The following is a 12,870-nucleotide window of genomic DNA, read 5'->3' on the forward strand; positions in this document are numbered from 1 at the left end:
ACTCCTTTCTAGTAAAAAGAGCAACGCAAAACATCTTGGTCCCAGGTCACGCAAAAAAGCCCCCAAAAAAACCCACTGCCCATGGCTGTCTCTGGGGTGAGGCTGCGTGCGGAGTGCCCGGAGAGGCCAGGAGGTGAGGCCGGGGCTGCCCCCTGCCGGACATGGAAAATTGCTTGGTGTTTGTGTCACTGTTTCCCCATCCCCTTTCTGTAAAGTGTTTTAGCATCTCTGGGGAAGGAAATGCTGCTTTTTTTGGTAGTCATTGCTTGTGTTTGATAATTATAGTCTACTGAGTTAAGGCTATTTCCATGATCTTAGTCTCAGAATATGTTCATAATAGGAGGGATGTATAAGCCAGAATGACTGAGCAAAGTGAAATGAAAGAATTAATGGTAATGTTCTATTTTTGTTTCCTCCAGAACACAAGACAACGTTTCCAAATATTCTGAAGAAGGGATACTTAGAAATTAGAAGAAACAATGACAGCTACTGGCAAACCTGTTACGCTGAGCTCTCCCCATACAAACTGTACCTGTATTGCCTGGACAGCAGTGGCAACCAGACTCTTCCCACCATGTATCCGCTCATCCATTTTCAAAGGGTCACTGTTACTGGTAGCATTGAAGCCAAGGTGGTGGACGCTGCCCTGTCAGACAGCTCTCAGCTACAGCTGAAGGCGGAGTCCCCATGGGAGGCTTTGGACTGGGGACGGAAACTCTGGGAAGCGGTGCGTGCTTCTGTGTCTACTTTCACAAGACAGCAGGAGAAACTGGAGAATGTGCCAAAGCCTGACAATAGCAGTGACCTTTCTCAAACAAATGGATTGGTAGAGAAGCCCATGGAACTTTTGCTGTCCATGAATTTAACTGAAAATAATAAAGAGTACCAAAATATTCTCAAATCAGGGACTCTTTACAGGTTAACTGTCCAGAATAACTGGAAGGCATTTACTTTTGTCTTGAACAGGTCTTATCTCATGGCATTCCAACCGGGTAGGCTTGATGAAGATCCTCTGCTGAGCTACAATATCGATGTGTGCCTGTCGGTCCAGACGGATACTCAGGATGGCTGTGACTCTTGCTTTCAGGTCATTTTTCCTCAAGATGTCCTCCGCCTGCGAGCAGAGACCCGTCAGAGGGCCTTGGAGTGGATGGAGGCACTGAGAACAGCAGCCAATGCCACTAGAAGTTTAGGTCAGAACCTGCAGGTCACGCTTCGGAACAAACCTGGAGGTCGGCCCTTTGGAAATGATTTTAGAAAGAGTAAGCGCCAGTCTGTGACCACCAGCTTCCTGAGCATCCTGACCACGCTGTCTCTAGAGAGAGGGCTCACAGTTCAGAGCTTCAAGTGTGCAGGTAAGCAACCAGACTGCAGCATCTGCACCCACTCACCTTCTGCAGGGGAAAAAAAAAGTCAATTGGTAGAGCTTATATTTGTTTTAGCAGCATACAGCTGCTCCTGCCTCTTACTGCAGCCATAGACGCTTTGGTGTGTTAGTGTTTCTTTGCTCTCTAAAATGTGGAGAAAAACCTGTAAGATATACAGGGATTCAGCAGCATTTGATGAGATCTGAAGTGTTAGACCGTGCACGCATGGCATACATAGGTGGGCCAGGGCTTCCTTACAGGGCAGTTGAGCTGTTTTCTTGCTTCAGGAGTCTGGAAAGGTGGTCCAGAATTAAAGGGGTCTGAATTCTGGATAGTACACATGTCCAACATCAAGCAATTGTGTTTCTTTTTATTATTGTGTCTCCTTCAATTTGTTTTTGGAACTCCACTTAAGTTCTGAACCTTTTGGGGACACTTCTCAAAGCCATGCCTATGCTTTCCCTGACATACCATCTTTTAGCAACACATATTCTATAGACACATACTCTGAGGTTCAGGCATGAACTTACCCGCTCCGTTCTTCTCCTGAAGCAGAGTTGAAAACATGACCTGAAGCCTCTGCATCTAATTGTAAATCTCAGATAGTTTGAATGCTGACTCTAGTCCTAGGCAGGAGCATGATTTTATCCTGTTTGGGAGTGAAAGGGAAAGAGAGTGAACTCATGTGAATGCAGTTCATTGTCCTTTTACTTTAGTAAAGGCACCTTTGCGGAGCAAATTTGAGAAACTTGTGCTAAAATTGAGCTCTGTGACTAAGTTTAGTTATACTCACTTAAAACTGCCAGCTGCATCAGAAAACAGCTTTTCAGTAGGGTTTTCTTCTTTTCTAAGGGAAGCTGCTAAGGCGCTGCATTTGCCCTGGGGTGGGAGCTGTCTGATGTGGGGGTCTCCTGTTGCTCTGGAACCACACATGGCTCTGGGGGAAGGGGTCTGTGCAGGCCCAGGGCCAGCTGGCTGGCCTGAATCCCTGCCAAGGGAGATCTGAAGCCCAGAAACATGGAGTTGCCCTCAGAGCTGGCTAAGGGTCCATCTGGTTTTGCCGCTCCATAGTGGTCACCTGCATGTGCCTCCTCACCTCTCCACAGTGTACGCTACTTCTTTGGTAGCAGGAGCATGGTGAAGGTGGGCCTCACTGCAGTTACCGGTTTGGTCATGTCTTTTGGGCTTCTGTCTGAATTTAATTCTGTTCTTGGCTACAAACTCTCTCTGTGACTTCACGTCTTGTTTTCCTTGTATTATGTGCCAAAGTCCTGCTGAAACTGAAGGTGCCCAGGTACTACAATAACTGAACTCCATTGGGTACCTAAGAGCTTAAAAAAAATCTACTACCTCTAAAACAGAGACAACAGAGATGTCTTACCTTTAAGGACAGTTGTGAGAATGAAAGCTTCAGGGGGACTCTGGGACAAATAAGCATCCCCGAGATGGATCCAACCTGTTGTGTTACCCAGCAGACAGGCCTTGTGAAAGCCAAGAAGACTGCAGAATTAACAGCTCCTTTTTAAGACAGTGTCCGAGATTGTATTCAAACTTTATCCCTTTCTTCTCATTTCTGTTCATTCAAAGCTCAGGAGAGGAAGATTTTGTCATTTTGCTTCATCTTCTGACTGAGGCTCAGGAGAGTTCCAAATGGTCATTTCCAGTGATCCAGTGATGATTTCCAACAGGATGAGGTCCCAGGATGACAACACTGTGTGTTTACAATGTGAAATAGGTTTTAGTGTTGCGTTATATGGTAGGGGAGGAGACTTTTCTGTAGGAAAGAGTGGATTTTCTCTCCCAAATATGGAACACTTGTGTTCCCCACAAAAATAACGTGCTCTGACTGGGCCAGGGTTGCACGGAGTCTTTTCCTGACATACGTTAGGCATTCCCAGTGCTCGTGTGCGCTCCTTTTAGACTGCAGAACTGAACAAAAACGCTTGCTCAGAAAAATATAAACTGTGATGAGTCTGTGAGAAGCAGGCCAGTGGGACTACCTGTACCAGAGGCTGGGGATACACAGCACTTTGGGAGCACGCCCTTTGCTGTGTGCCCTGAGGCCCTCAGAGTTGGTCTTTAAGAGTCAGCTGGAACTTCTAGCTGTTACCACAGCACAAAGAAGTGAATACTTATAACTGGGAGAAACTGGGAAATCTTGTCTGGTTCAGAAGAGCTTGTGCTGAGGAGACGTTGGAGGCACACCAGCAAGCTGAGGCTCTGTGCTTGTACCTTGCTCCCTGCAGGCAGTTTGTGCTGTTCCCCTGCATGGGCTGCTGTTTAACCTAAGGGGCCTGCTGTTGGTAATTACATCTTGCAGGCATTGAGAGCAGTTTTCCCCAGGGCTACTGGGAGGGGTAAGCTTGGAAAAGGATGAGGAGGGGGGAGGAAGAAAAGTTTTGCTGTGAATTCTTCAGCCATTTAGTGCAAATTCCTGTAATTACCGTCTTTGTGTCCTGTCCCAATGGCACATAATACAGCAGAAGCCTTTCCTAATTGAGACCTTACAGGAGGTACAAATCCCTCCTTTGTTCGGCCTGACAAATTAGTGCCAGAAAGTGGCAAGGTCCGAGTGGGAATCAAAGGCAAGCAACACAAAGATGGAACTTAAGGCTACAGTAATAACCCTCTCTAGTCGTGCAGGCGTGGGAGGGAAGGAAAAGTAATGACCAATGAAAAATGAAGGGTTTTTTGTTATAAATTCCCTTGACATGACAGCGCCTCAGGGCTGCTTTATTTATTTAGGAAAAGTGATTAAATAGTAATACAACAGGGCAGACCATTGTCTCTCAAGCTACCCCCCTTCCTACAGACCCCTGCTGCCTTGGCTAATTGATTGACAATGAACCTCTGATAAAGAAGGTTGTTGGGAGGACCTGATGGGGACAGGGTGTTTTTTTTTTTCTCTCCTCTTTGCAGTCTTTGTGGGGTTCCCCTCTGCGTTTTTTTTTTCTCTTTTCTGTTTGAATTGCCCTCTGCATCCCCCTTTCCCTTTCTGCTTTAGTAAAACCTTTTCAAGGGACTGCTCCCAGACAAACAGCTGACACTCACAAGCAGGTAGGGAAGAATGTCTGCACCTCACTATTGACAAGTTTATCTTGGAGTCTGACTAGCACTTTTCAACTCGTGATATAAGCCAGGGCGGTGGTGTCAGATGTAGTCATGGGGCAGGGGGACAAACTGTTGATACACTGGAGTCAGCGGGGTAGCCTGAGAAAAAGTTGTCTTTTGCTTGGTCAGCAGATACAAAAGCCTTTCTGTATGTTTCTAATTTTCTCTTAACTGTGGAAGGCAGGACATTATTCCTCATAATCTCAGAAAATGAACTAACAGGCTACTGATTAACAGTGGTGAGATGTGTTTTTATAGACCCTTTTACCTTTGCCGTGACTATTTATATTTTTGGCATTGAACAGCAATACGTTTTGGAAAGTTGAGTTAGCTAGAAACTGCTGGCACTGGAATGGCAGCCACCTCTGTACTTCATATGTTCACATAACTGCAGGCTTGATCTTGCTTTGAGGCTGTTGTGTGGGGTATTACCGGTGTTCCCGTGGGAAGTGTTAGGGGCTCTAAGCTGCAGGGACATTTGTGAGCACTGATCTGCTCAGGTGAGACTTTAGAGGGACCTAACTCATGTCCTCAGATGGGCATGAAGTGAAAGTTGGTTCTGCGTTCAAGCTTGTAAACATTAGGCTTTATGATTTGTTTTTTAGTAATGTAGATAATGAGACATATCTTGTTAGGATGATCTGTTGTTTGGTTTTACTTTTTATTCCTTTATTTCAACAGGATTCAAGAGAAATCCCCAAACTGTTCACATTACAAATTTGGGGTGAGATTCCATCAAAACATGTGTTTGGCAGGTGCAGCATCTTGCAGGCGGAGGTGGCACTTGGTGGCAGCTGTCTCCCTGTCTGGCCATCTACGGGCTCCCGGGGAAGGGCATCTGTCTGTCCTGGAGGAACTTCTCTGAAGGTCTGTCAGGAGCAGATTTCCCCAGCGGCCTGTGCTATTGGTTTTCCCTTGGCTTGTGTCTTCACTTTTCTGTAGATGAAAAAGACAAACAGCCTCTCTCCCTGCCTCCTGTTTTTTTTTGCATAGCTCCTGTTCTTTTAACATCTCTCCTTCTTTTCACCTTTTATTTTTTCCCTCTCTGTTCTTTATTAAAACAAACAAACATTTTTTCAGTGGTCAGTTGCGTCTGCCAGGAATGCCTGTTGCTTTGACAGCACGTCCTAATGGATGTGGGAGTTCTGCCTTCTGCAAAATGTGCTCTGCACTCTTTTGTCTATGTGGCTTTCCTCACTCCTGTTCTGGGGTGCCTTCTGTCTTTTTTTCCCTGCTTTCTCTGTGTTTCCTCACTTGCCAAAAGGATAAATACTGCTATTATAGCACCACTGACTTGGCTGGCTGAACTGAATACCAGGAGCAGAGAAGCCAAGGTTAGTAAATGGGCTATTTCCTGAGCTTGCAGCCCTGTCAGACTGAGCAGCAGGTGGAAAGCTGTTGGCTTTCAAGGAGTCGCTCTGCCTCTAGTGCTGTGATCCTGCGAGTAGATGGGGAGGGCTCAGCGCAACATAACATCATCATGCCAGATCGTGCAGTGTCTACTCTTGCTCACTCCGCTGGTCTAAAACCACCTCCTACTAGGGTAAAATTAAACTTTTTTTTGGTTTTGTTTTTCTTAATAAAAAGAAAGTGTTTTCCTAATAGTTTGCAAGCCAGCAAGTGTGATTAAAAAAAAAAAAAAAAGCCAGATGCAATGTTGACTTAGTTCAACTTCCCCCCAAAATACAAGTAGTTGAAAAGTAAGGGTGCACCTTTCTTGAATTTAGCAAATGCCTTGTGAACTGTCATCATACACAGCACCTATTAGATAGCAGCAAGTCGCTGAATTAGAAATAGTAGGGGACAAATCTTAGCAAACTTGGCACAATATTAAAATATAAGAAGGTCCTTTGGAAAGCTGTCAGCGCTTTCCTCACTTGTTTAGTTCTACATAACAATTGTACTCACCTGTCCAGGGCTTTTAGGATTAGCTTTCTAAGTGCTGCAAGTACATTGTGCTTGTTTTCATTTCAGTTGATCTTTGTTCCAAGTCTTCAGCTGCTTTTTGCCTTGAGACTTTGTAATGTCCCCTAAGAATGTGTTTTGTATTGTAACGGTTTTATTATTTAAATAGCTTTAGTTTAGACCACAGTCTTCCGGTCTTCTATGTCACTTTCAGGCCCTGTTTCTATTGATTCAGAAGTAAAACTTTAACTGGTAACAGTGGTGTTTCTAAACTCTTATCTTCTCCTTAGCTACGCCAAAACCAGCTGAGCAAAAAGAAACCCTTGTCTATGGCTGAAGTAGTGTTTGGAAAGTAAACTATGTCTAAACAAGGCCACTGACTTGTTAGGAGGGGTGGGAAGAATGTTTCTAGGCAGGGGTGACTTGAATTTGTGTAGCAGGGAGTACCTCATTTATGGAGGACCTGCATGTTTCAAAACATGAAGTTGCTTGTCCAAGGTGCCTTTGATCATGTGACAGCTCATTTGGGCAGAAATCAGAAGACCTTGCATGGTGTCTCTTGCTTGTCTGAGTTGATTAAATCTCTTATTGTTGATCAGTTATGATCACAGAAGCCATTTAATTTTCAGAGGTAAGGTAAGTGAGCTCTTCAGTCCAGTTTTAAAATGGCTTGCCTGTGGGGAAATGGCAGTGAAAACACTTAGTTTTTGTCTAAGCCCAGAGCAGTTAGGTCCTTTACCTTCCTGGCATCTGGCTGGCTTCTTCGCAGAGTGGGATTTTCCCCTTCATAGGACTTGGCTTGAAGTTGGCCTGGTGCTGCCTAGAAGGGCAGTTTAGATTAGTACCTGGCCAGTTCAGTGCTGGTCCTGCACCCCTACATGCACTTTGCGATCCTCAACTGGTGTTGTACTAACTTCTTTGCCTCAGCCCTGCAGGCAGAAAAGCTGGAACAGGGGTTTGGCTGATAAACGTGTGTATTTGTCCTGGGAAGTTTAAGGGGTGCTCCAAGTATTGGGATAGGTGACCCTATAACTCTAATCTGTCTGTGAACAACTCTGCAGGTTTTCAACAAGTTATTGGTGGTGTTTGTTTGTTTGTTTCCACAATAAAATATGTGGGTTTTTATTTTACTGTTACCCATGGTGCTGGGAGAACAAGCTCAGTTCTTTTGTATATGAGCGTTTACCTACACTTAGCATAGCCTCTGTGTTTCTCCTTGGCCGTGCCTTGTTTCCTCCAGGCTAGTGGGTGCTAAGTATTAATTCCACTGCCCCCAATGAACTTTTGATTTTTTTTGGTCCATTTGTCCTGTGAAACCAGTCCACCTGTATGTCTTGATGAATGTGTTAGTGTAAAGTTCAAACGAGAATATCAAAAACAGGAAGTCTGAATGTCTTAAGTCTCATCCGTGTCAGGATGGTAAAAACTACATCTGGACAAGTGGCAGCGTTTTCAGCCCTGAAAGGTCCAAACTCTGCAAATTCTTCTCTGGAGATCCCAGAGGTTCCACATGGATCATGTCACAAGAGACCTCATTTGTTGGGTTAGCAGCTTTAAAATCAATCAAGGCAGCTCACATGCCAAAGCAGTGTATTACTGGCAAAACTATTACATGTTCATGAGATCAGAAGGAACGTAAAAGAAGTTAGAGAATAAACCAGAGGCCAGCTGCCAGGAGGGTTCCAGGTTCTGCGTATGGCCTTCTGCAGTGTCAATGGACTCTGGTACATACCTGAGCTGCATCACTCTGAGCCGTGCGTGTGCTCAAGGTAGTGCTGTGGTAGTGATGTGCGACCAAGAAGAAATTCAGCTGACTAACATTGGCGAAGAATATGTATCCGCACTCAATTCACAGCCACTGCTCATGTTAGAAGGAGGTACAAAAGCAGCTGTGTATTTGAACAGAAACAGGGCTGATGATTTCTAGGTATGTTAATAGTCACTGTATCAAGTAAATGAAGCTCCACAAACCAGAAGCCTTCAGTGCAAGTAAATGAGTGAACAGTGCAGGGTTAAGTGGTATTCAAACTAACTGCAGAGCAGGAATGAAAACTGAGTTAAGTAGAGACTCTTTCTGCTAAATGACCTGGCAGCAGCTGCGGACATTGGCGCTAGCTCTGATCACACAAATGGCTGGCCTGCTCTGTATTCTCGTCTGCTTCTTCAGCGTTGAAAACCAAGCATGAGTGTGATGACTTGTAAGATTAGGAATACCATTACTAATTATCCTCAAATCATCAGCTTACTCCTAGCTGACAGGCTTCGAGAGTTGGCCCAGAGAGTGTGTTGAGTCCTTATCCCTGACTAAAGAGCTGGTGAATTACCAGCTCCTGCCACTAAGTCCCTCCATGGGTACTCCCATCCCCTTCTGTCAGGGAGCGCATCAGAATCTCAGCAAAGCACCACGTATTGCAGAGAATAATCCTGTAGGGACACAGGGAAAGAACGGCAAATTACTTGAGGTGTGTGCTATTCTTCGTCAGTGCTGTGGTCCTGGGAATGAGGAGAAAGACATTTTTCAAAACACCGGGGAGAATGCAAACCGGGCATCTGTTAGAAGAGTCACAAGCCACAGCTGCATGTGAAGCGTGTCTTTATCACTGCTTCTAATTCCCTCAGAGCAAGTTATTTGGGAAAAATGGCATCTTGGCTGTCCTTAGCATTTGACACTAAAGGTGAAAAAAACTGTATTCTGTTGAAATTCAAGTCGGGAGATCCAAGCAAATAAAAAGCCAGTTTCTAAAAGTGAAGTTTTCGTTGCAGCCACTAGAAACACAGCTGGTATTTTGGGTCCTGATTTGTTGATGAAGTCTTAATCCTGACTTATATATTGCGAAGTGTGATCTTAGACTATGACATTCATGTTTTTTTCTGTGTTTTATTGTGGGGCTTAATTACTATCAGTTTTGTTGGGAAGGTGGAATTTAGCTGTGTAACCTGCAGCATGATTGTATGCTGTCTTCTGCAGTGCATAAGGGTAATAGGTACGGAATGTTGTGTGTGCACCTGTGCGTGCTGTCACCTGGCTTTTTTCCTCCAGCGGTTGTTCCTTTGATTGCTCATCTTCTTGGAGAGGGTCACAGACCTGTGTGTTCAACATGACTGACCTAAAGGATGTTGTTTACTGCACCTAACCCTAGCAGTCTAAATATCGGATGACTACCTAAACCAATTGTCACTGCTGGGAAGAAGGCCTCGGTGCCTAGAGGCTGATCCGTCCCATCTGTCTTGGAGACTGTGGGGAACGGGGCTATGCATTATATCTTTAAGTGGCACTGATGAAGCTGGGAAGGCTGTTAATTTAGGGCTTAGTTTTAAGCTCCAACTAATGGTCAGGGTTTCCATAGACTCAGGAGGCCTTTGGAGTCTATCTACTTTAAAAAAAATAAAATTTGGGAATGGGGGAGTAATGAACACTTTCTTATTTCTGGAGAAGCTGATATGTATGGATTATAATTAAAGCAGAGTTTGTATTCTGCTGAAGTAAATAATGTGGGATTTATATACTGCTTAGGTAATTGCAACTGGATAAGGGTCAAACCCACATGGCTTCAACAGGGAAAAATTTCTGCCTTTAATCTTTTAGCTTTTTTTGAAAAAGTCAGTAAGATCAGAGAGTAGTAGGCAAGGTGAATAGAAGATCAGACTTCGCTTAGAGGTTTAGGAGTTTTGATTATTTCTTTAGAAATAGAATTGCTGTGGAAAAAAAAAAGTAATGCTCTGAAAAGGACAAAGTGTAGATGCAAATTCAAACCTGGGTAGGCACAGGGGGAGCTAAGATTGTATCTCTGTCTTTCTTGTGATTTTGAGTGTTCCCATGGTGGAGTGAATTAGGGCAGATGCACAGAAACATAAGGCCAGCAACTAAAGTATAATTCTCACCTTCTCTTTCTGTTTGTGCAAAGCAGCAATGTTGTATGTCTGTTCTAACACTTAGAAAATTTGTTGCTGTGCACCTTCTGCTTAGTCTGCTCTATGGCTTAATCAAGCTGAAAGCCTTTTGAAGTCCGTGGGTGATTTTCTTTTCTTCATATTGTATGTTGTTTCTAAATGAATTAGCTTCTAAGCTAATCTGTCACAGATTTAATTATGGTACACAATCATGAGGGAGTTGCTTTTTCCTGATACTGAGCAAGGAACTTTATTGAATAAGGAAAACAGTTGTGTACTTAATTCTAGTTTGGTCTTCCACGTTCTCTGTTTCAGTCTGTAGCTTGCTCCAGTATTTTCTTGCTAGACAGATAAAGAAAAAGGTATCTGGATAAAGAAGTTTTCTGCGTCAGCCATGACCATAAGAGTTCTGCACCACCCTGAAAGTGGCAAAAGTGGTGTTTTCTATACTTTGCAGAAGAGGAATTGTATTGAAGTATCTTGGATTCCTCCTCCATGCTATCTCCTCACCACCACCATAAGTCAAGGAGAGACTTGTTAAATATATATATATATATATATATGTATTTTTAACCTTGTCTTCCTGTAATTCTTTCCTCCTAAAGTCTTAACGTTTGGAGATGAGCCTCTTGATGTTGATACTCCTGCTCTGCTCACAGATTTATCATTGAGAGAGATTCATCTGTGCCCAGCAGCACTTTCTTGCTGCTATTTTTTCTAACCCCTCTTTTCTCTGCTTGATTCTAGTGCTGTTTTGTTATATTTTCTGTGATGAAAGGTTTGGGATTATTCCTTCCCTCACTTTGCTAACAGTATACCGACAGCCACGCTTTTTCCATCTGTAGCTTGCTCTATAACATCCTTAAGGTAGGGATGATTTTGGGGTAATAGTAAATTTTAGAGTATTCTTCTCACTCTAGGCTCAGGGCTTGCCAGACCTTTGTACAGATGTTATGTGGATAATAATCTGTATGAGCATTAGGAATAGGTGAGAGAAGATTGCTGAAAGTAGTGTTGCTTTTTCCCCCATCCTGTGGAAGCTGCTTTGTCTAGTTACAGGCAAGTATTTTTTCTACAAACATAAAATGGTCCCTTCCCCCCAGGAAAAGCTGAGTTGTGTTACTGATCTCTGAGGTGGTTGGCTACATCTGACCGCCTTGCAGGGAAGGATGCTGAAGAGTTTAAAGCCAGGAATCTGTACTAGTTTTGCTTCTGGTAAACACGATGGCAAGTTTATGTACCTGAATGGCCAGGTACAGGATTTCCAAGGGCGTTAAGCCATGTGCTATTCCTTCCTCCTCCTCTTTTTCTCTTCCTCTTGCTCATTTTTTACCCATCTTAAAAAAAAGCAAAGTAGCATAAATGGTCTATGCCACAGAAATATGTTTGTCACACTACATCACTTTGAACTGCATAACATCAAAGAAAATCAGTGCTTTGATAACTTGATTTGAAAGAATTGTAGAAATAGCCATCATTATGAATCACAACAGATAGGGATGGAAAGGATGGTGATTTTCCAAAAGCAGTGCTTGTAAGTTAAGGGAAAATGTAGGTGCCTGTGCCACACTCCCTTTGCAGAATATGGTTTACTCGAAGATATGAAGCACCATACTTCATACAGAGGGAAATACTCTGTGTAAAAATGCATTTCTGAGAAACAGAAGCATGGACTCAGAGCAGTACTGGAATGAGGGAGAAAGCAATGCATGCTGCTTGGGTAGAAACTTCTTCCACTTCCTCCTCCTTATAAAGCCATGCTTGCCTACTGAGACCCTCCTCACCTCAGAGACCTTCAGTTGTTACGCGCTGCATGTAGCCCTCTGCGGGCAGGAGGAGGAGGGAAGGCCCCCAGCACTTCTGCGCTTTGTCAGTCATGTCCAGAGGAAGCTCTCGTCATAGACTGGAACAAGTTTCTGGCTCTAGGAGATGGTAGGATATTGGGCCTTACAATAGGGCCTTCTCAGCTACAAACATTTCAATTTAGGATGATGACAAATCAAAGCTAAGAGGTTTAGCATGTTGTTGCCATCAGTCTAACTAAGAGGAGCTAGGGTGCTAAGACAAACGAGCAGCTTGTGGAGTGGCAGGGAGTGCACTAGCAGTTAGGTGAAACTGGTGCATCCCGTCCCATTGCCATCCTCACCCCCCGGAAAGGTAAGTGTTGGCTAGTGGGGAATGTTTATAAAAGTTTTAATGGCGTTGAGTTAGGAGACATCAGTCACATTCAGCCACAGCTTTATCACTTGTACTGCATCAGGTGGCCCAAACACATTGAGCTAAAAAAACTCTGCGTGTCATTTACCAGCCTCTGTTTCATCCAGTGTGAAGGGATTGCTGTATGTAATGAATGCTTCAACTGGAGTCAGTTGAGGCATCAAGACTGATGCTACGCTGCTTTTCTGTGATACCAAATTCAGAGGCATCTTGTGAAGAGAAAGACTTAGACCCTTCACCACTTCTTTCAGCCATGCTGGCGCAGAAAAGCATGCTGTACCAAGATAGTGCTAACACAAACATTATCCTTTCTGAGGGCTTGCTCCTGTTTAGCTTTGGAAAGGGCAAGGAATGCTCTCTTTTGTGTATTACTTCATCT

The 12,870-nt window shown here is 43.9% G+C and overlaps 1 protein-coding gene across 1 annotated transcript in view; it reads left to right on the plus strand.

Annotated features, from left to right (window-relative positions):
• PLEKHM3 (pleckstrin homology domain containing M3) overlaps positions 1-12,870 on the plus strand; it is an 80,058-nt gene that overhangs the window by 8,605 nt on the left and 58,583 nt on the right. The window contains exon 2 of the mRNA XM_013171703.3: positions 420-1,355. Within this exon, the coding sequence (XP_013027157.2) occupies positions 420-1,355 (936 nt within the window). The remainder of the gene's footprint in view (positions 1-419; positions 1,356-12,870) is intronic.

Source organism: Anser cygnoides, chromosome 6 (genome assembly GCF_040182565.1).
Source record: "Anser cygnoides isolate HZ-2024a breed goose chromosome 6, Taihu_goose_T2T_genome, whole genome shotgun sequence".
In the NCBI taxonomy this organism is placed as follows: Eukaryota; Metazoa; Chordata; class Aves; order Anseriformes; family Anatidae; genus Anser; species Anser cygnoides.